This window comes from Procambarus clarkii, chromosome 78 (genome assembly GCF_040958095.1).
Source record: "Procambarus clarkii isolate CNS0578487 chromosome 78, FALCON_Pclarkii_2.0, whole genome shotgun sequence".
In the NCBI taxonomy this organism is placed as follows: domain Eukaryota; kingdom Metazoa; phylum Arthropoda; class Malacostraca; order Decapoda; family Cambaridae; genus Procambarus; species Procambarus clarkii.
This window is the reverse complement of record NC_091227.1, coordinates 12,473,161-12,492,829: the sequence shown is the minus strand read 5'-3', so window position 1 is coordinate 12,492,829 and position 19,669 is coordinate 12,473,161. Positions and strand designations below refer to the sequence as shown.

Here is a 19,669-nt window from a genome sequence, read left to right as displayed (position 1 = left end):
AGGGTAGACTACAAGGAAGCCAGGTGGTGGAGGGTAGACTACAAGGAAGCCAGGTGGTGGGGGGTAGACTACAAGGAAGCCAGGTGGTGGGGGGTAGACTACAAGGAAGCCAGGTGGTGGAGGGTAGACTACAAGGAAGCCAGGTGGTGGGGGGTAGACTACAAGGAAGCCAGGTGGTGGGGGTAGACTACAAGGAAGCCAGGTGGTGGAGGGTAGACTACAAGGAAGCCAGGTGGTGGGGGGGGTAGATTACAAGGAAGCCAGGTGGTGGGGGGTAGACTACAAGGAAGCCAGGTGGTGGGGGTAGACTACAAGGAAGCCAGGTGGTGGAGGGTAGACTACAAGGAAGCCAGGTGGTGGAGGGTAGACTACAAGGAAGCCAGGTGGTGGGGGGTAGACTACAAGGAAGCCAGGTGGTGGGGGGTAGACTACAAGGAAGCCAGGTGGTGGGGGGTAGACTACAAGGAAGCCAGGTGGTGGAGGGTAGACTACAAGGAAGCCAGGTGGTGGGGGGGTAGACTACAAGGAAGCCAGGTGGTGGAGGGTAGACTACAAGGAAGCCAGGTGGTGGGGGGTAGACTACAAGGAAGCCAGGTGGTGGGGGTAGACTACAAGGAAGCCAGGTGGTGGAGGGTAGACTACAAGGAAGCCAGGTGGTGGGGGGGGTAGATTACAAGGAAGCCAGGTGGTGGGGGGTAGACTACAAGGAAGCCAGGTGGTGGGGGTAGACTACAAGGAAGCCAGGTGGTGGAGGGTAGACTACAAGGAAGCCAGGTGGTGGAGGGTAGACTACAAGGAAGCCAGGTGGTGGGGGGTAGACTACAAGGAAGCCAGGTGGTGGGGGGTAGACTACAAGGAAGCCAGGTGGTGGGGGGTAGACTACAAGGAAGCCAGGTGGTGGAGGGTAGACTACAAGGAAGCCAGGTGGTGGGGGGTAGACTACAAGGAAGCCAGGTGGTGGAGGGTAGACTACAAGGAAGCCAGGTGGTGGGGGGTAGACTACAAGGAAGCCAGGTGGTGGGGGTAGACTACAAGGAAGCCAGGTGGTGGAGGGTAGACTACAAGGAAGCCAGGTGGTGGGGGGTAGATTACAAGGAAGCCAGGTGGTGGGGGGTAGACTACAAGGAAGCCAGGTGGTGGGGGTAGACTACAAGGAAGCCAGGTGGTGGGGGGTAGACTACAAGGAAGCCAGGTGGTGGAGGGTAGACTACAAGGAAGCCAGGTGGTGGGGGGTAGACTACAAGGAAGCCAGGTGGTGGAGGGTAGACTACAAGGAAGCCAGGTGGTGGAGGGTAGACTACAAGGAAGCCAGGTGGTGGGGGGTAGACTACAAGGAAGCCAGGTGGTGGGGGTAGACTACAAGGAAGCCAGGTGGTGGAGGGTAGACTACAAGGAAGCCAGGTGGTGGGGGGTAGATTACAAGGAAGCCAGGTGGTGGGGGGTAGACTACAAGGAAGCCAGGTGGTGGGGGTAGACTACAAGGAAGCCAGGTGGTGGGGGGTAGACTACAAGGAAGCCAGGTGGTGGAGGGTAGACTACAAGGAAGCCAGGTGGTGGGGGGTAGACTACAAGGAAGCCAGGTGGTGGAGGGTAGACTACAAGGAAGCCAGGTGGTGGAGGGTAGACTACAAGGAAGCCAGGTGGTGGGGGGTAGACTACAAGGAAGCCAGGTGGTGGGGGTAGACTACAAGGAAGCCAGGTGGTGGAGGGTAGACTACAAGGAAGCCAGGTGGTGGAGGGTAGACTACAAGGAAGCCAGGTGGTGGGGGGTAGACTACAAGGAAGCCAGGTGGTGGGGGGTAGACTACAAGGAAGCCAGGTGGTGGAGGGTAGACTACAAGGAAGCCAGGTGGTGGGGGTAGACTACAAGGAAGCCAGGTGGTGGGGGTAGACTACAAGGAAACCAGGTGGTGGAGGGTAGACTACAAGGAAGCCAGGTGGTGGGGGGTAGATTACAAGGAAGCCAGGTGGTGGGGGGTAGACTACAAGGTAGCCAGGTGGTGGGGGTAGACTACAAGGAAGCCAGGTGGTGGGGGGTAGACTACAAGGAAGCCAGGTGGTGGAGGGTAGACTACAAGGAAGCCAGGTGGTGGGGGTAGACTACAAGGAAGTCAGGTGGTGGGGGGTAGACTACAAGGAAGCCAGGTGGTGGAGGGTAGACTACAAGGAAGCCAGGTGGTGGGGGGGGTAGACTACAAGGAAGCCAGGTGGTGGGGTTAGACTACAAGAAAGCCAGGTGGTGGGGGTAGACTACAGGGAAGTCAGGTGGTGGAGGGTAGACTACAAGGAAGCCAGGTGGTGGGGGGTAGACTACAGGGAAGTCAGGTGGTGGGGGGTAGACTGCAAGGAAGCCAGGTGGTGGGGGGTAGACTACAAGGAAGCCAGGTGGTGGGGGGTAGACTACAAGGAAGCCAGGTGGTGGGGGGTAGACTACAAGGAAGCCAGGTGGTGGAGGGTAGACTACAAGGAAGCCAGGTGGTGGGGGGTAGACTACAAGGAAGCCAGGTGGTGGGGGGTAGACTACAAGGAAGCCAGGTGGTGGAGGGTAGACTACAAGGAAGCCAGGTGGTGGAGGGTAGACTACAAGGAAGCCAGGTGGTGGGGGGTAGACTACAAGGAAGCCAGGTGGTGGGGGTAGACTACAAGGAAGCCAGGTGGTGGGGGGGGTAGACTACAAGGAAGCCAGGTGGTGGGGGGTAGACTGCAAGGAAGCCAGGTGGTGGGGGTGTACTACAAGGAAGCCAGGTGGTGGGGGTAGACTACAAGGAAGCCAGGTGGTGGGGGTGTACTACAAGGAAGCCAGGTGGTGGGGGGTAGACTACAAGGAAGCCAGGTGGTGGGGGGTAGATTACAAGGAAGCCAGGTGGTGGGGGGTAGACTACAAGGAAGCCAGGTGGTGGGGGGTAGACTACAAGGAAGCCAGGTGGTGGGGGGTAGACTACAAGGAAGCCAGGTGGTGGGGGTAGACTACAAGGAAGCCAGGTGGTGGGGGGTAGACTACAAGGAAGCCAGGTGGTGGGGGTAGACTACAAGGAAGCCAGGTGGTGGGGGGGTAGACTACAAGGAAGCCAGGTGGTGGGGGGTAGACTACAAGGAAGCCAGGTGGTGGGGGGTAGACTACAAGGAAGCCAGGTGGTGGGGGGTAGACTACAAGGAAGCCAGGTGGTGGGGGGTAGACTACAAGGAAGCCAGGTGGTGGGGGGTAGACTACAAGGAAGCCAGGTGGTGGGGGGGTAGACTACAAGGAAGCCAGGTGGTGGGGGGTAGACTACAAGGAAGCCAGGTGGTGGGGGGTAGACTACATGGAAGCCAGGTGGTGGGGGGTAGACTACAAGGAAGCCAGGTGGTGGGGGGTAGACTACAAGGAAACCAGGTGGTGGGGGGGTAGACTACAAGGAAGCCAGGTGGTGGGGGTAGACTACAAGGAAGCCAGGTGGTGGGGGGTAGACTACAAGGAAGCCAGGTGGTGGGGGGTAGACTACAAGGAAGCCAGGTGGTGGGGGGTAGACTACAAGGAAGCCAGGTGGTGGGGGGTAGACTACAAGGAAGCCAGGTGGTGGGGGGTAGACTACAAGGAAGCCAGGTGGTGGGGGGTAGACTACAAGGAAGCCAGGTGGTGGGGGGTAGACTACAGGGAAGTCAGGTGGTGGGGGGTAGACTACAAGGAAGCCAGGTATTGGGGGGTAGACTACAGGGAAGCCAGGTGGTGGGGGGGTAGACTACAAGGAAGCCAGGTGGTGGAGGGTAGACTACAAGGAAGCCAGGTGGTGGGCAGTAGACTACATGGAAGCCACATCTGGTAGACAGTACAACAGCCAGCATCCAGCTGGTAGACAGCACAACAGCCAGGTAGTATTTAAGCGTGGTCACCTGCGACAGGTCGAGGGGTTGGGGTTTGTAGCCGTTGGACTGAAGGAAGGGGTCGTTGGGCAGCCTGACGGTGCGGATACGGCTGGGAGGCTTGTCCATGGTAATGTGGTACCCCAACGCCAGCACTGTCCTGTGGTACAAAATTGACCTCATTAATATACAACTATATAATTATTATATCTATACTCTCAGAGTATGTTCTTAAATATACACGAGCCACCATATTTTTGAGAACAAAGTTGATAAAACTTCGTTCTCAAGGGAAAGGAGAAGGACGTACTTGAGAGTCTGGAGAGCGAGCGTAGCGTCGTATCTCTTCTCGCTAGGCGGAAGTTTCTCGAAGGAGGTGAGGCAGGGGTGATGGAGGCGGAGGTCGTCCCGTCGCTCGCTGTACGTCCAGCCTTGCTCGATCTTGTTCATGGCCCACATCTCGTGGATGTTCTCGGCCAGTTTGTCTCGCACCTGCTCGATGTATGCCGCTAGCTGGATCTGTGGCCAGGTTCTCGGCGTCAGCCACTTGTAACGTTCATATCTCACCCTGAGCCAACAACTTTGCTCTCCACATTATAATTGCACCAAGTTCTATCATTATTTATTTACCAATAATGATAATTATCATATTAGTCTTAGATCATGTTAGTGATATATTGCTTGGGGAAATTTAAATTTATGCAAAGCTTGAATATTTCGTATTGTTTAACAAAATAAAATAAGGTAACACTGGCATGCAATATATACTATATATGTCACATTATAATAAACTTTTGGAATTCAGAATAAACACTATAGAGAAAGAAAGGGTGAAAGGAGGCAGACACTGACGGCAGAGGTGTCGACAGGCTTGGGGACGAAGACCAGGTCGTCCTGGATGAGGAGAGGCCCCGCCAGCGTGCCCTTGTGCTGCTCCCCGAAGTAGAAGCAGGGGTCGATGGTGAGGGTCTGCGGTGAGAGATGTGAACAGTGAGACGTGCTAGTCACCGATCCCAGCACTGTGTAGTGAAGCATCACAATCACAACACTCTCTCAGGTCTACATTAAACAATAATCCGTGAGGTCCACCTCAGAGAATGTTAAGTGAGGTCGACCTCAGAGAATATTAGGTGGGGTCGACCTCAGAGAATATTAAGTGAGGTCGACCTCAGAGAATATTAGGTGGGGTCGACCTCAGAGAATATTAAGTGAGGTCGACCTCAGAGAATATTAGGTGAGAACGACTGTGAGAATAAACAGGTGTCATCAACACAATATGTATCGTGGTATCATCAAGATAATATTTAGCGAGGTATGAATATATTATTTAGTGAGGCCTCACCACCCTTACTGTATGTGCTCAATCTCTCTGAACTGAGTTTCCAACACAAGTTTGTGCCCAAAAGTCCCCACATCTACCCCATATCATTTCTTCCCACGTGTCACACAGTCCAGCTTGTATATTACCCACAATATCTTCTGGTCTTTGTTTTAACATCTGTCCGAGTCCCTGTAACTTATCTTCATAGTCCACCTCTTGTATTCTTGGCACTAAATTCTTGTAGGAAGTCTGCACCTTCTCAATCTTGTATAAGGAACAACAGAAGAGGAAGTAGTACAGTTACTTGGTACATCAGTACATGGGTGTTGGTGATAGTCTCAACCACCAGGATTATTTGGTGTCATCATTCTTGTTTATACCTGGTGGACCAGGCCTGCCATACAATAAGATAACACCTCTCACTTTTCATTACTAATACCTGTGGTTTAATACTGTAGTTTGATTGCATGCATATATATATGTATATAAAAATTTAATATAACCTCCCCTTTAATGTGCAAGGGGCTGATTTGTGAGAATTCTGCAGAAATACAGTCCACTAAACATCAAATTGCTATCGAATATAAATACATATAAGTTGAATAAATATAAATCTCACAGGTCGGTTTCCCACATTATTAACATTTATAATTAAGTACCGAGTTAACATTGAGAAATTGTTCATCTATAAACATATCCAATATTTACAACTCCTACACCGAAGAAGTTTTCACAAGCCTGTAGACACAAAGTCACAATCTCGTGGGTGACCATTAGACACCAGCCCACAACGACTTGCTAATGATCCAAGACGGACCAAAACCTCGTCAATTACTATACTTGTAGATGTGTGGTGTGGGTGTGTTACAGAGGTGGTTGTGGAGGCGGGGTGAGGTGATATGACTGACCTGGAAGGGCAGCAGACACTCGGAGACGGAGGAGTGGGCGTCGGGTGGCGGGTACTTGAGCCGGCCGTGTTCACCGCCCAGCAGGAACCTCGCGCTGCAATAACACTCACTTAGCTTCTGTACAACTAACTCCCTTATACCATGCTAATCTTATATAATAACATTACATTTCACCATTTGTAGTTTAGCTATTCATTAATAAGGGTAAATAGTAGTTTGGAAATAGGGTTTATTTATGGAACAATTTACAATGTAATATAATAGATGTTGGGTAACTAGAATTGTTTCAAGCGTAGGTTGGACATTATATATATATGAATGAGGGTAAAATCAGTGTTTAGCCATGGGTAACAAGCATTCTCTAGCCATGGGTAACACACACATTGTCTAGCCATGGGTAACACACACATTGTTTACCCATGGGTAAGAAGCAGTATCAAGAATTTAGAATTATTTTCTATCCAAGCTGTCAGGATGTTACAAGAGAAATTGAATGCAGTGCAATGAGTGCATGATATTTCTGGAACTATATAATACTGTCGACAGTGAGGTCCGCAAACTATCTGGAAATAGTTTGAGAGGCTTTTGCCCCTTTAATATGGTCTCAGCTGGCCAGGTAATGTCTTTTCTTAATTGTTTGTACCGAGTGTTAAAGATAGGTTAGTTGCGAGCACCTTACCTGAGCTTGGCAGATGCAGACACCACAGGGAAGAACATTCCGTCCAGGTTGAAGCCCGTGAAGGCTCCGTTTACCTGCCGGCCATTCACGTAGAAGGTAATAATAGGCACCGTCAGGTCGAGGGCGCAGCCAATCACGTCGCCTTTCTTGATCAGCGGTTCCGAATCCTGGTCGACACATTCACAGGAGGAGACATAAATCATTAATATTTCTTATATTTTATAACTTTAGTTGTGAGAAGATTGTTTACTTGAAGCTGTATTCAGCTGTCTTCAAAATTGTCCCCTATCATGTTTGCGTTTTCTCCCTTCACCCCTCCCTGTATGTTTTATGTTGGATGTATTGTTACACCGGCACGTATAACAGGTGCCTACATGCATTACCAAACACATGTTGTCAGAAACTAATGGCGCAGCATATTATTGATGAAGAGACTGCTTCAATTATCCACTCTTTCATGCTCACCGTAATGAAAAATCACAATCTGATGTTTAACGAAAGTTTTAATAATTTTATTTAACTTATGCAAATAACATATATTTGACTTCCATTTTAAATAATTTCCAACTCATGTAGAGGCTTAATGTATGCAACGTTACTGACTTTGAGAGAGAGCAGTACGTACAATAGGATTGACGAGGGTATATCTCCCGCCCGTCCACAAGTACGAGCCGTCGAATCCGTAAGAGTAGAGGTCGTCGCCGACGCCATTGCCACCCCACTTCTCACCTCCTCCAGGGTAGCTAACGTAGCCCTTCGTATTGGCCCATCCGAGACGCAAGTGTGGAGACAGGTGTGATATCTGCTCGATGTGGTCCAGAGTCACCTCGTAGTACCACTTCTGGTAAATGGCTGAGCCTTCCACGAAGCCCACGAAGATGTTGGGTCGTGCGCTGTAGCCAAGTACTGGGTATTACATACAGCCACAGTGCTGAGGGGAAATATTTTGGGCGAGGCAAAGGAAACTAGGCAAAGGAAACTAGGCAAAGGAAACTGACTGTTGCTCAATAAGGAAAATGTAAGAAGCGAGAAGACAATTGGATAAGAGAAGGCATAGGGTAGAGACAAAAGCATTTAAGACAGGAAAGAAAAGGGAAATGAAGGAGTATTAATGTATAGAGAATATCAAGGACAGGAGGGAAAGGGAGAAAATGTTGAGACAAGGGAAAGGCTACAGGACGTATTGTCTTGGCTGTCCTTCTGATATCGTCTAAGTTTTTCAGATAGTTGTAATACTGCCAAGATCACCTTACAATGCCTCAATATTGTTATGTATGTAAGCCCATCATTTATTGTATTACGGACCATGTAAAGTATTATTTTATGCTGAATGTAATTGATATTTAAATAGTAAAAAAGGTGGGGTCTTTGGTAAGCTTCGTCCACTTTCATCACGCAACTATGATGAACCATGATGAGTGGGTATGTAACACGTTGAAACTCTATGATTGATTTAAATATTATAAATAGTACAATCAACCAATCACAGCCAAGGTGGACCATGTTTCCTACTACGTTAATTGGCCGATGAAACCTCTGGGTCCGAGAATGTCACTCTTCTTACATTCATCGATGGATAAGGTCTATTTTCTTCTTTATGGTAGCACGGTGCAGCTTACGTGAAGGTTTCCTCCGCCCCGTGACTGCAGGGAACAAGGTCACAAGTGTTGCTACTCCTCCAACACGCTACTAACGTCACTGGACTGTTGAAGAAGTCCCGACAGAAGAAATAAACCCTACATGAAACACTTTCCTGGAGATTGTACCTGGGCCCAAAGGACATGCCTGGATACTTGAGGCAGAGCGGACGTGCCCGGTGAAGCAGCGATGCCCCGGGGACATGGAGAGTGGGCAGGAGGGGCTTGATGCAGGAAGGACATGATTGGCTCAGAAAGGATATACTTGGGCAGGGAGGGTATGACGGGGAACGTTGGGCATGCCTAAGACTGGGAGGATGTGCTTGAGATCAGGAAGACGTGTTTTGGGTAAGAAGGACTTGTTTGAAGAAAGTTGGTCGTTTTCAGATCAAGGAAGATCATCTTGGGAAAGGAAAGCCATAGTTGAGTCGTTGAGGAAGGTAAGGGAAGTGTTTTGTGATAGATTTGGTTGCATCAGGAAATATATCACTTTTATTCTCATTGTACTTATGAAGTGCTTAAATTTGATGAATCTTAATCTGCTAGTTCATTAAACAAAAATTATTTGTAGTTACTGCATTACCACAATGTGCACAGTCCTAAGAATGGAATGACTCCCCCTGGGAGTAAAAATTTCATTTTGTTGTTTAAATCTATGAGACATTACCAAAATGAGAATACAACTGACTTTTGAAATATAATTAATATTGATGATGACATATGAGATTCTGATAATATAGGTGATCAATAGGAAGATATGAGAGACGAACGATGTAGGAGGTAAGACACCTTAAACTGTTACAAGATTAATGTAGTCACGGTACCAACTTAGAGAGAGGCGAGCACCTGGAAGCGTGACTGACCTGGATACATGGTCCACTAGTTGGGTCTGGAGGAGGAGGTTGCGGCCAGGAAGGAGGTAATCACAGATGTTGTTCTGCGAGGAGCGGACGGCCGTACCGTTGCCCACACACAGGGAGCGCAGTACGTCCAGCACCTTGGGGTCGCGGCCATACTTCTCCAACAGGGCGATAATCACCTTGATGTGCTCCTCCTGTTGTCATAACAATGAACTTGTTGCATGTGTAAACAATATTAACGCATGCTACACCGTTATTGTCACTTATGTAATTAAGATAATGTAATTTTCATTTAAACTTTCCCAATTACAAATGTACAACTAAAGTTTTTGAATTGATTGTGTAAACGTGTATAAACCGTTTTACATTTATAAATAGGGGGTTTGGTGGGTGCTTGGAATCACTTTTGGGTTTTTGTTTGGAGGACGGGCTGGCACCAGTAGTGACTCGTGCTTCACTTAGGCTAAGGCACCAGTCAGCCCGTCCTCCAAACAAAGACCCAGAAGTGATTCCATGCACCTGCCAAACCCCCCTGTTTATGAATGAAAAACAGTTTACACAGGACTCACAACTGATGATGTTCGAACGCTTCCGGCACAAGTTCTTTACTAACGAATTTTGTTCGAACCACAACGCTGTAAATGCTTCACCCACGTACTTTTAACTGTCGGTATACGGACAGTTAAAAGCACCTAAAATGAGCACAGGCTCTGGTAAGTTGTTCAACAATTGTTTAGGATCAAGAAGAAACAGTGGGACATTTAGGGGGAGATAAATGGAACAGACCGTATACCATTTATTCACAAAGATACGGGCTGCAGAACACCGAATATGGGACAAAAAAGTAGGGGAATGAGGGCAATATCATCACAGATCAAGAGAGCTGTAGAGTTAAGGGCCCTAGCAAAAGCTAGAGGGGATGAGAGAAAGAAATAACTACAGAAGTGACCAGGATGAGCGCAAAGCATCGCTCCTGGAGACAAACACAAAACGTGAAAATTGCGTGATCAGAAGTTGGAGTTCATGGAAGTTCGCATAAAAACCATGAATATTTCCATTGAAGAACAGACATAGACAAAAAAGAGAGAATAGAAACAGAGATAACAAGGGAGAAACAAAGGCAAAGAAGAACACAGTAGACTAAAGATCAGGATCAGGATCAGTGAAATTGGGGTGACAAGGCATAGGCAAAGATAGCAAAGACAAGGGAGGATGGACCAGAAGCGGACTGACAGTCTGGAGTGGGAGGAAGCATCGAAGAAGGGCGGTTGCGAGAATTGGGGGGAAGGAAGGACAGAAGCAAGAAGTGCACTGGATCAAGGACAGCATCCAAGAGAGAGATTCAAAGACCAAAGGAACCTCCGTATCAGGCGACTCCACCACTGAAATGGGAGGGGAAGCAGGGATAGTGTCGGAGTCGGAAGGTGAGGAATATATTGAAGCCATCATACTCGTTGGGGAGGAGGGAGAAGAGCCAGGCTTACGATACTGATGGAGAGAGACTGGTGTACCATCAGCAATGTGGTGGGCAACAGCCTCTACAGTCTCAACAAGAGAAGCAGAACGGGAATAGTCAACATGAAGAACGCTGGGAGGAGGATGGACAATGGCCAGGACAGACAGGCGGTGAGGAGGGCTGAAAAGAAGGATTTGGGTGAGAAGGGAAAGAGGGAACAGGAGACAAGGAAGACTGGGAAAGAAGGAAGGAAACACTAGAAGGAGAACCACAACGCAAATGAGCAGATAGGTGGTGGAGGTGTCGGTGTCCAAGACCTGGAAACGGTTAGGAAACTGAGATAGCGAGAGAGGACGAGGAGAAGTGGAAAGCAACACACGAGCATAAGACATATCGGAAAAAAAAGGGAAGACGGCAAACCTGGTGTCTCGCCTCAGGAAAAGAAAAATGATCACAATGTTTCAAAGTGAGGATGGCTTCCTCAAATTTGTTGTGCACACATGTGCGGGAGAAGGCAGGGTGGGCATCACAGCAATTAATGCAGTGAGCTTGAGAAGAAGAACACTGTCTTAGAGGCTCGAGGCTCCACACAAGGGGCATAGAGACACCTCAATTGTGCACGATCATGAGGGAGGGTTTGAGTGAAGGTATCTATCGGGAGGATAGAATGGCCTTGGCCCTCAAGAATATATTTAATAACCTCATGGCAGTCTTTCAGTTCTCTATCACCAGACGCAGCATTGTGTGGGAGAAAAACTGTGCCAATGCTGGCATTTAACCTTAACTCCTAACTTTAACCATTTAACCCCTGTTCAGATCTTTTTTGAGATCTGAACAGGGGTATCTATCTCCAATGCAGGACAACGAAGCCAAGCAAGCAGCCGCTTCTTGAGAAGGGGCTACAATGACACGTGTACCAGAATGGGTGGGGTTAAAAGTGACAAATTTATCCATTGAATCAACGAGGTGTTTATGGAGGAATAAATCATTAGGACGAGTAGGATCAACATGACTGAGATCAAAATACTTAGTGCACGTAGTCTGAAATGTAATTGATCAGGAAGAAATCATACATGTGCAAATGCGGAGGTGACGGTGCCGAGCTCCCCCAGTAAGAGAGGATGTAAAAGGCGGAGTTATTACAACGAGAGACGACGTCATGCCAGGTGATGACCACTGGGGGCTTGGGGCTCAACCCTGCCACAGAGGTGGGACGGTAGCAAGAGAGTGTTGGTCGGGAGAGTCAGAAAAGCAGCTTGATCTGGGCCCAAAGTAGCTGGAGGGGCTAGAAAGCCTGACCTTCCCTCACAGTCCGAATCGGTGGCCTGGCCGCCCATCCCATCAGTCTGAGAAGTTAAATGAGGTCAGAGAAAGGCATAAAAACAAACTGGGAAAGATTTCATCCACGAATAAGCCCCCATACCCACCATGGAACCACAATTAGAGGATAGGACACCCAACAAGATGGGATCCCCAGGAGCGCATTGTGAGTATACGCCCTGCAATCGCAACCTTAAGAGCTGTCAGTCCGTCGAGATAGGGTTCAGCAACAAAGGCAAGGATTGACAATAAAAGCATCCCCCCCCTCGCTCGACAACATCAGGTACCATAGTTCTACGAGTGAGTTAAAGTGTACCTCCCTAAACACCCGGTGTCAAAACAGAATATGACATTAGAAAAAATATTCAAGAATGGCAAAAAGTCGGCAGAAAGGGAAGTCAGAAAGGAGAAGAGGTGGGGGGAGGAAAATAAAACATGAGGAAGAAGAAAAAAGCATCCAGCAAAATTAGTGAAGACAGCAGCAGGAACATAAAGCTTCAAAAGGACAGAGGACAAGCAGTCCCAAAGAGCATCACATTCCGGCAGTCGCCCACCAGGCCCCCTCAAGACAGCAACAGGCTGGAAAGAGAGGAAGTTATGTCCAGATACACACAGTCAACCCACCCATCTATTTCCTATAGAATCAATGTGGCTCTATCATAAAAACTAACTAGATTTGTTACACAGGATCTTCCTATTCGAAACCATATTGTCTGTTATTATAATATTATTATTTTCCAGGTGTTTTACCCATTTGGTTTAATTATTTTTTCTAGTACTGTATTTTGACTACCACGCTTGTTAATCATGTGGGTGTATATTTTAATGGGTTTTCTCGGTTACCATTTTTGAAGATTGGATCTATGTTTGTCTTTTTTCCAAATATCTGCTAAGATTCCTGTGGACAAAGATGTCTGGAATATCAATTGGAGTGGAATTCTCAGCTCAGTTGCACATTCTCACAGCACCCAAGGTGAAACTTCATTTGGTCCAACCGCTTTATTTCTTCTTAGACCCTTCAGTAAATTTCCACTTCGTCTCGAGACACCTCTATATATTCTATGGTGTTTCCTTGCCATTGGGTCTGGCTCTCTGATATCCTCATTTTTCACAAACATAATTTGGAACTGTTCATTTAGTCTTTCAAACATTTTCAATCAATCCATTTCAATCTCTGGATTTGTTTTTTACATGCAGCTTGCTTTTAATGAATTTATAGAAAAGGCCTGGATCTGTTTTACCTTTGTCAGCTATACCTTTCTCAAAGTTCCTTTCTGCCTCTCTCCTCACTGCTGTGTAACTGTTTCTTGCTTGTTTGTAGTGCTTGCATGTTTGAGGGTTAGGCCTCTTACTATAATCTAGCCATTTCCTTGTCTTTGTCCCTCTTTGTTCCATTCCTTGTCCCTCTCACAGTTTCTGTTGAACCAACCCTGTTTTCTGGTTCTACATCTCTGTTTTGGTGTATATTTATTTGTTTACCTTCATTATATAGTTCACAGACTCTGGTATACATCTCATTTATTTCCTTGCCTAGCAACAAGTCTTTCAAATTAAAATCATTAATGAATTTGTAAAGTTCCCCATAGTGTCCTCCCTTAAAATCAAGTTTGTAAACTATTTCCATTTCGCCATTCTCTTCTAGATTATATGACATGGCATATCTAATTTGCAACAGGTCATGGTCACTTTTACTCAAGGAAGGAAGGTATTGAATGGCATATCTCTTCTTCTTTCCTAGTAAATACCAAATCCAGCAATGATGGAGCATCACCTTCTCTCATTCGTGTGGGCTGTTTAACATGTTGATTCATGCAAGATTCCAGGATGAGGTTTACAAATTTGTCAGTCCAAAAATCCTGTTCTTGCTTCATAGTCTTCCCAGTCACTCGATTTCAAATTGAAGTCACCAAGTATCAACAATCGTGATTTATCTTTATTTGATTTCACAATAATCTATCTTATGATCATTATAAGGCCTTCTCGTTTGACATTGAGCTCCTCCTTACTCCATGTAGTACTTGCTGGTGGACTATATGCAGTAATGATTATTAGTTTATTATTCCGACTGCAAACCTCCAGTGCCCTTATGTCGACTTCTCGAGGATTGTCGAGTATCAATTCTCTTGTCTTCAGTCGTTCCTTCACCAGGATTGCCCCTTTTCTAACTTGTCTGCCGCATCTCCAAATAGTATAGCCCCTCAGGAATACCACCTCATTTAAATTCTTATCCTCCATTTTCGTCTCTGTTAGTACGACAATATCTGGCATCTTAAGCTGTATTATATAATTTAACTCCAGTATTTTTTACCTTACCCCATATATGTTGGTATTCACAATTTTCATGGACATGCTCCCTCCTCCTTTGCCCTTCACACTTCTTTTCTCTAACGCGTTTGTTGATTTACTTTCGTGTACCATCTCACAGGCTTCCCGGTCCCTATCACCTTGTAAAAAAAAATTATTCGTCCTCATTTCTGTTCTCATTTAAGCGTTTTGCTTCAGCAAGGTTCAGTGTCATCTTCTTTGTGTCTTCCATAGAAAGGTCTCGTCTTAATGACCAATATTTCCCTTCCTCATCATTTTGCAATTTCTTGGCATTCCTAAGCACTTCTGTCATTTGCTTTACTCCATTCAATGTTACCCTTAAGAGGCGAGACTTAACTTTTACATAGTTTCCTATTCTCCTAAAATCACTGACATTTTCCTTCATTGACAGGCCTTCCCCTAAAGCTACTATTTGCTTAATGAATTGTTCTTTTCCTGCTGCTCAGTCCGCCCCAGAAGGTATGTCCTTTTCTAAACATCAAAATATTATTATAGACCTAATTCTATCTTCAGTTTTCTGAACTAATGTGCTGCTAATAACCAGCTCTGTTCGAATTGCCTGTCTGATGTTAGTTCCTGACTTCTCATTTCTGTTTGTGGCTTCCAGACATACTTCCTTGATTGTTTCTTTATCATTTACAACTTGCGCATATGTTTCTTTCATTTCCTCCTTGTACTTTTCCAAATGTCTAGTAGCGTCTTCCATCTGAGTTGCAAATGGGTTTTCTTTTATAAATTCCTTGCCTAACTCGCTGGGCTGTATAGTTTCTCCTAATTCTTGTTCATTTATCTTTATTTTTGTTTATTTCCTCAAATTCATTTCCCTTCAATTTCCATGTCTCATATACTTTCTATAATTCCATGATTTGTCCTTCCTGCTTCCTTACCTTGTCAGTCAAACTGGCAATTTCCTTATCCTGCTGCAACAAAATGTTTTATAGTCTTTACCTGGCTCTTGAGATCTTCGTTTTCTTCTTCTGAATTAAGGAATGTTCTTTTATAAGGCTCAAGTAAATCTTCAATCCTCACTAACTGACCTAGAAATACCACCTTCCTTTTATTTGTTTCTGAGTAAAATCTTTGAAGTCTGCCTCTTTTGATGCCTCCACTGACGGCCGTGTCCCATCCAGTTCTGCCCCATCTGCCATCTTGGTTTTGATTTCGTCGGCTCTGGTTAAGAAACCCTGGGACAAATTTTTCTACCAGATTAATATATTTTTCACAACAATCGCCCCTGTCCACCTTTTATCGATGATTTCAGTAAAGTGATGGCATCGGGAACACCACTTGCATAGCCCTCCCCACCACTATCACCCAGTTAGGACGCAAAGATCCTGCAGTTCTCAAGCTGTGTCACGACGATGGTGATGTGCGTGTGTAATTACCTAAGTGTAGTTAAAGGATGAGAGCTACGCTCATGGTGTCCCGTCTTCCCAGCACTCTTTGTCATATAACGCTTGAAACTACTGACGGTTTTGGCCTCCACCACCAAACTTGTTCCAACCGTCTACCACTCTGTTTGCAAAAGTGATTTTTTCTTATATTTCTTTGGCATCTGTGTTTAGCTAGTTTAAATCTATGACCTCTTGTTCTTGAAGTTCCAGGTCTCAGGAAATCGTCCCTGTCGATTTTATCAATTCCTGCAACTATTTTGTACGTAGTGATCATATCACCTCTTTTTCTTCTGTCTTTCATTTTTGCCATATTTAATGCCTCTAACCTCTCCTTGTAGCTCTTGCCCTTCAGTTCTGGGAGCCACTTAGTATCATGTCTTTGCACCTTTCCCAGTTTGTTGATGTGCTTCTTAAGATATGGGCACCACACAACCGGTGCATATTCCAGCTTTGGCCTAACAAAAGTCGTGAACAATTTCTTTAGTATTTCGCCATCCATGAATTTAAAAGCAATTCTGAAGTTAGAAAGCATAGCATAGGCTCCTCGCACAATGTTCTTTATGTGGTCCTCAGATGATAGTAAACTATCTACAACCACTCCTAGATCTCTTTCTTTATCAATTTTTTTTTAAAGATTTCTCACATAATTTATAGGCTGTGTGGGGTCTATGTTCACCTATTCCACATTCCATAACATGGCATTTATTCACATTAAATTCCATTTGCCAATTGGTGCTCCATATACTTATTTTGTCCAGGTCTTCTTGAAGGGCATGACAATCGTCTAAGTTTCTTATCCTTCCTATTATCTTAGCATCATCAGCAAACATGTTCATATAATTCTGTATACCAACTGGTAGATCATTTATGTAGACAATAAGCATCACTGGTGCAAGAACTGAACCCTGTGGTACTCCACTTGTGACATTTCTCCAGTCCGATACATTGCCTCTGATTACCGCCCCCATTTTTCTATCAGTCAGAAAATTTTTCATCCAGATAAATGCAGCTTACCTGTTACCCCTCCAATATTTTCCAGTTTCCAGAACAACCTCTTATGTGGAACTCTGTCGAAAGCCTTTTTTAGGTCCAAATAAATGCAGTCAACCCAACCATCTCTTTCCTGTAAAATCTCTGTAGCTCGATCATAGAAACTGAGTAAATTCGATACACAGGATCTTCCAGATTGAAAACCATACTGTCTGTCTGATATTATATCATTTCTCTCCAGGTGTTCTACCCATTTACTTTTTATTATTTTTTTCCAATATTTTGACTATTACACTTGTCAATGATACAGGTCTATAATTGAGGGGGTCTTCCATGCTTCCACTTTTGTAGATTGGAACTATGTTAGCCTTTTTCCACACATCTGCTACGACTCCTGTATGCTGGGGTGTCTGAAAAATCAGCTGAAGTGGAATGCTGAGTTCAACTGCACATTCTCTCAGAACACATGGTGAAACTCCATCTGTGCCAACCGCTTGGTTATTACTTAGCTCCAAGAGCATTTATTTCACTTTGTCTCTTAGACACCTCTATGCGCTCTATGCTGTTCTGTGGAATTCTTATTGTCTGGTTCTCTGAAGATCTCATTTTATACAAACACACTTTGGAACTTTCCGTTTAATGTTCACGCATTTCATTTTCATTTTCTGTGTGTCTGGCCCCCATTTTCAACCTCTGAATATTATCCTTTACCTGCAGCTTACTTTTAAAGAATTTATAGAAAAGACCTGGATCTGATTTACATTAGTCTGCTATACAGTTCTCAAAGTTCCTCTCCGCCTCTCTCCTCACCGACTTGTAGTTGTTTCTTGCATCTTTGTATCGCTGGTATGTTTGTTGGTTTGGCCTCTTCCTATAATCATTCCATGCGTGTGTCTTTTAATCTCTGGCCCTATCGTAGTTTCTGTTGAACCGACCCTGTTTCCTAGGTCTGCATCTCTGTTTTGGTATGAATGTTTGTGTGTCTTCATCGTATATTTCACAAAATTAGGCATACATCACATTTACTTCCTTGCCTAGCAACAAGTCTGTCTAGTTATACCCATAAAAAAATTTCTAAGTTCCCCATAGCGTCCTCTCTTGAAATCGAGTTTAACAACTGTTTCAATGTCCCCATTCTCTACTAGATTATATCGCATAGCATATTAAATGTCCAAGAGGACGTGATCACTCTTTCCCAAGGGAGGAAGGTACTGGATGTCAAATATCTCTTCTTCTTTCCTGGTGAATACTAGATCCAGTACTGACGGAACACCCCCTTCTCTCATACTTGTGGCCTGCTTGACGTATTGATACAAGAATGTGTCCAAGATGAGGTTTACAAATCTGCATGCCCTCTGTTCTTGCCTCGTAGGCCTCCCAGTCTATTGCCTTAAAGTCCCCCAGTACCAACAATCGAGATTTATCTTTATCTGCTCTTACCATAATCTCTTTCATGACCAGTATGAGGCCCTCTCGTTTGTCATCCAGATCTTCCTTTGTCCATGTGTTGCTTGCTGGTTGGCTGTAGGCATTTAAAATTATCAGCTTATCATCTTGATTTGACCTGCAATGCCATTATGTCAATATCTCGAGGGTTTTCAAATTAACTCTTTCCTTCAGGTGTTCTTTCACCAGCACAGCCACTCCTTCCCCCTTTCTAGTTTTCCTGACACGTCTCCAAACTGAGTAGCCCCTTGGGAATACGACGTCATTTAAAATATTTTCTTCAAGTTTCGTCTCTGTTAATGTGACAATATCTGGGACTTTGAGCTGAATTATATCCTTCAACTCCAATATTTTCGATCTCACTCCATCTATGTTGGTATATACTATTTTCAGGAACATGTTCCCCTTCCCTTTATTCTTTACACCCCTCTTCCTTTAATGATTTTGTTGCTTTGTCTTTATGTACCACTTCACAAGCTTTCCAGTCCCTGACACTTTGTAGAAAAAAAAAATCCTTTCTTCTTCATTTCTATTCCCATTTAGACGTTTTGCCTCATGAGGTTCATTTTCAGCTCTTCTGTCCTCCTTTGAGAGGTCTTGTCTTACTGACCAAAGTTTGCCATCCTTGTCACATTGCAATTTTCTGGTATTTCGAAGCACTTCTGTCATATACTTCACTCCATTAAATGTCACCCTTAAGGGGAGGTTCTTGTCTTTCTCATATTTACCTATCCTCCTAAAATCACTGACATGCTCTTTTTAATTTAGGCCTTCTCCTAATCCTACTATTTTTTCTATGCTTTTCATCTCTTCTGCTGCTCGGTCCACTTTAGATGAAATTTCCTTCTCTAAACGTCCAAAAATTATTATGGACTTACTTCTATCTGCAGTGTTTTGTACTAGTTTACTGTTGGTTATCAGTTCTTTCCTAATTGCTTGCCTAAGATCCGTTTCTATGGTGTGTGTGTGTGTGTGTGTGTGTGTGTGTGTGTGTGTGTGTGTGTGTGTGTGTGTGTGTGTGTGTGTGTGTGTGTGTCTGTGTGTGTGTGTGTGTGTGTAATTACCTAAGTGTAATTACCTAAGTGTAGTTACAGGATGAGAGCTACGCTCGTGGTGTCCCGTCTTCCCAGCACTCTTTGTCATATAACGCTTTGAAACTACTGACGGTCTTGGCCTCCACCACCTTCTCACTTAACTTGTTCTAACCGTCTACCACTCTATTTGCGAAAGTGAATTTTCTTATATTTCTTCGGCATCTGTGTTTAGCTAGTTTAAATCTATGACCTCTTGTTCTTGAAGTGCCAGGTCTCAGGAAATCTTCCCTGTCGATTTTATCAATTCCTGTTACTATTTTGAACGTAGTGATCATATCACCTCTTTTTCTCCTGTCTTCTAGTTTTGGCATATTTAATGCGTCTAACCTCTCCTTGTAGTTCTTGCTCTTCAGTTCTGGGAGCCACTTAGTAGCATGTCTTTGCACCTTTTCCAGTTTG

The 19,669-nt window shown here is 45.1% G+C and overlaps 1 protein-coding gene across 1 annotated transcript in view; it reads right to left on the bottom strand.

Moving 5' to 3' along the window:
* The window catches only part of LOC138357483 (ryanodine receptor-like), a 253,397-nt gene that overhangs the window by 14,332 nt on the left and 219,396 nt on the right, over positions 1 to 19,669 (bottom strand). Inside the window, exons 16-22 of the mRNA XM_069314340.1 lie at positions 9,249 to 9,439; positions 7,374 to 7,641; positions 6,749 to 6,915; positions 6,070 to 6,163; positions 4,693 to 4,809; positions 4,151 to 4,359; positions 3,871 to 4,000 (exon numbers count right to left, since the gene is read on the bottom strand). Coding sequence (XP_069170441.1) covers positions 3,871 to 4,000; positions 4,151 to 4,359; positions 4,693 to 4,809; positions 6,070 to 6,163; positions 6,749 to 6,915; positions 7,374 to 7,641; positions 9,249 to 9,439 — 1,176 coding nt within the window. The remainder of the gene's footprint in view (positions 1 to 3,870; positions 4,001 to 4,150; positions 4,360 to 4,692; positions 4,810 to 6,069; positions 6,164 to 6,748; positions 6,916 to 7,373; positions 7,642 to 9,248; positions 9,440 to 19,669) is intronic.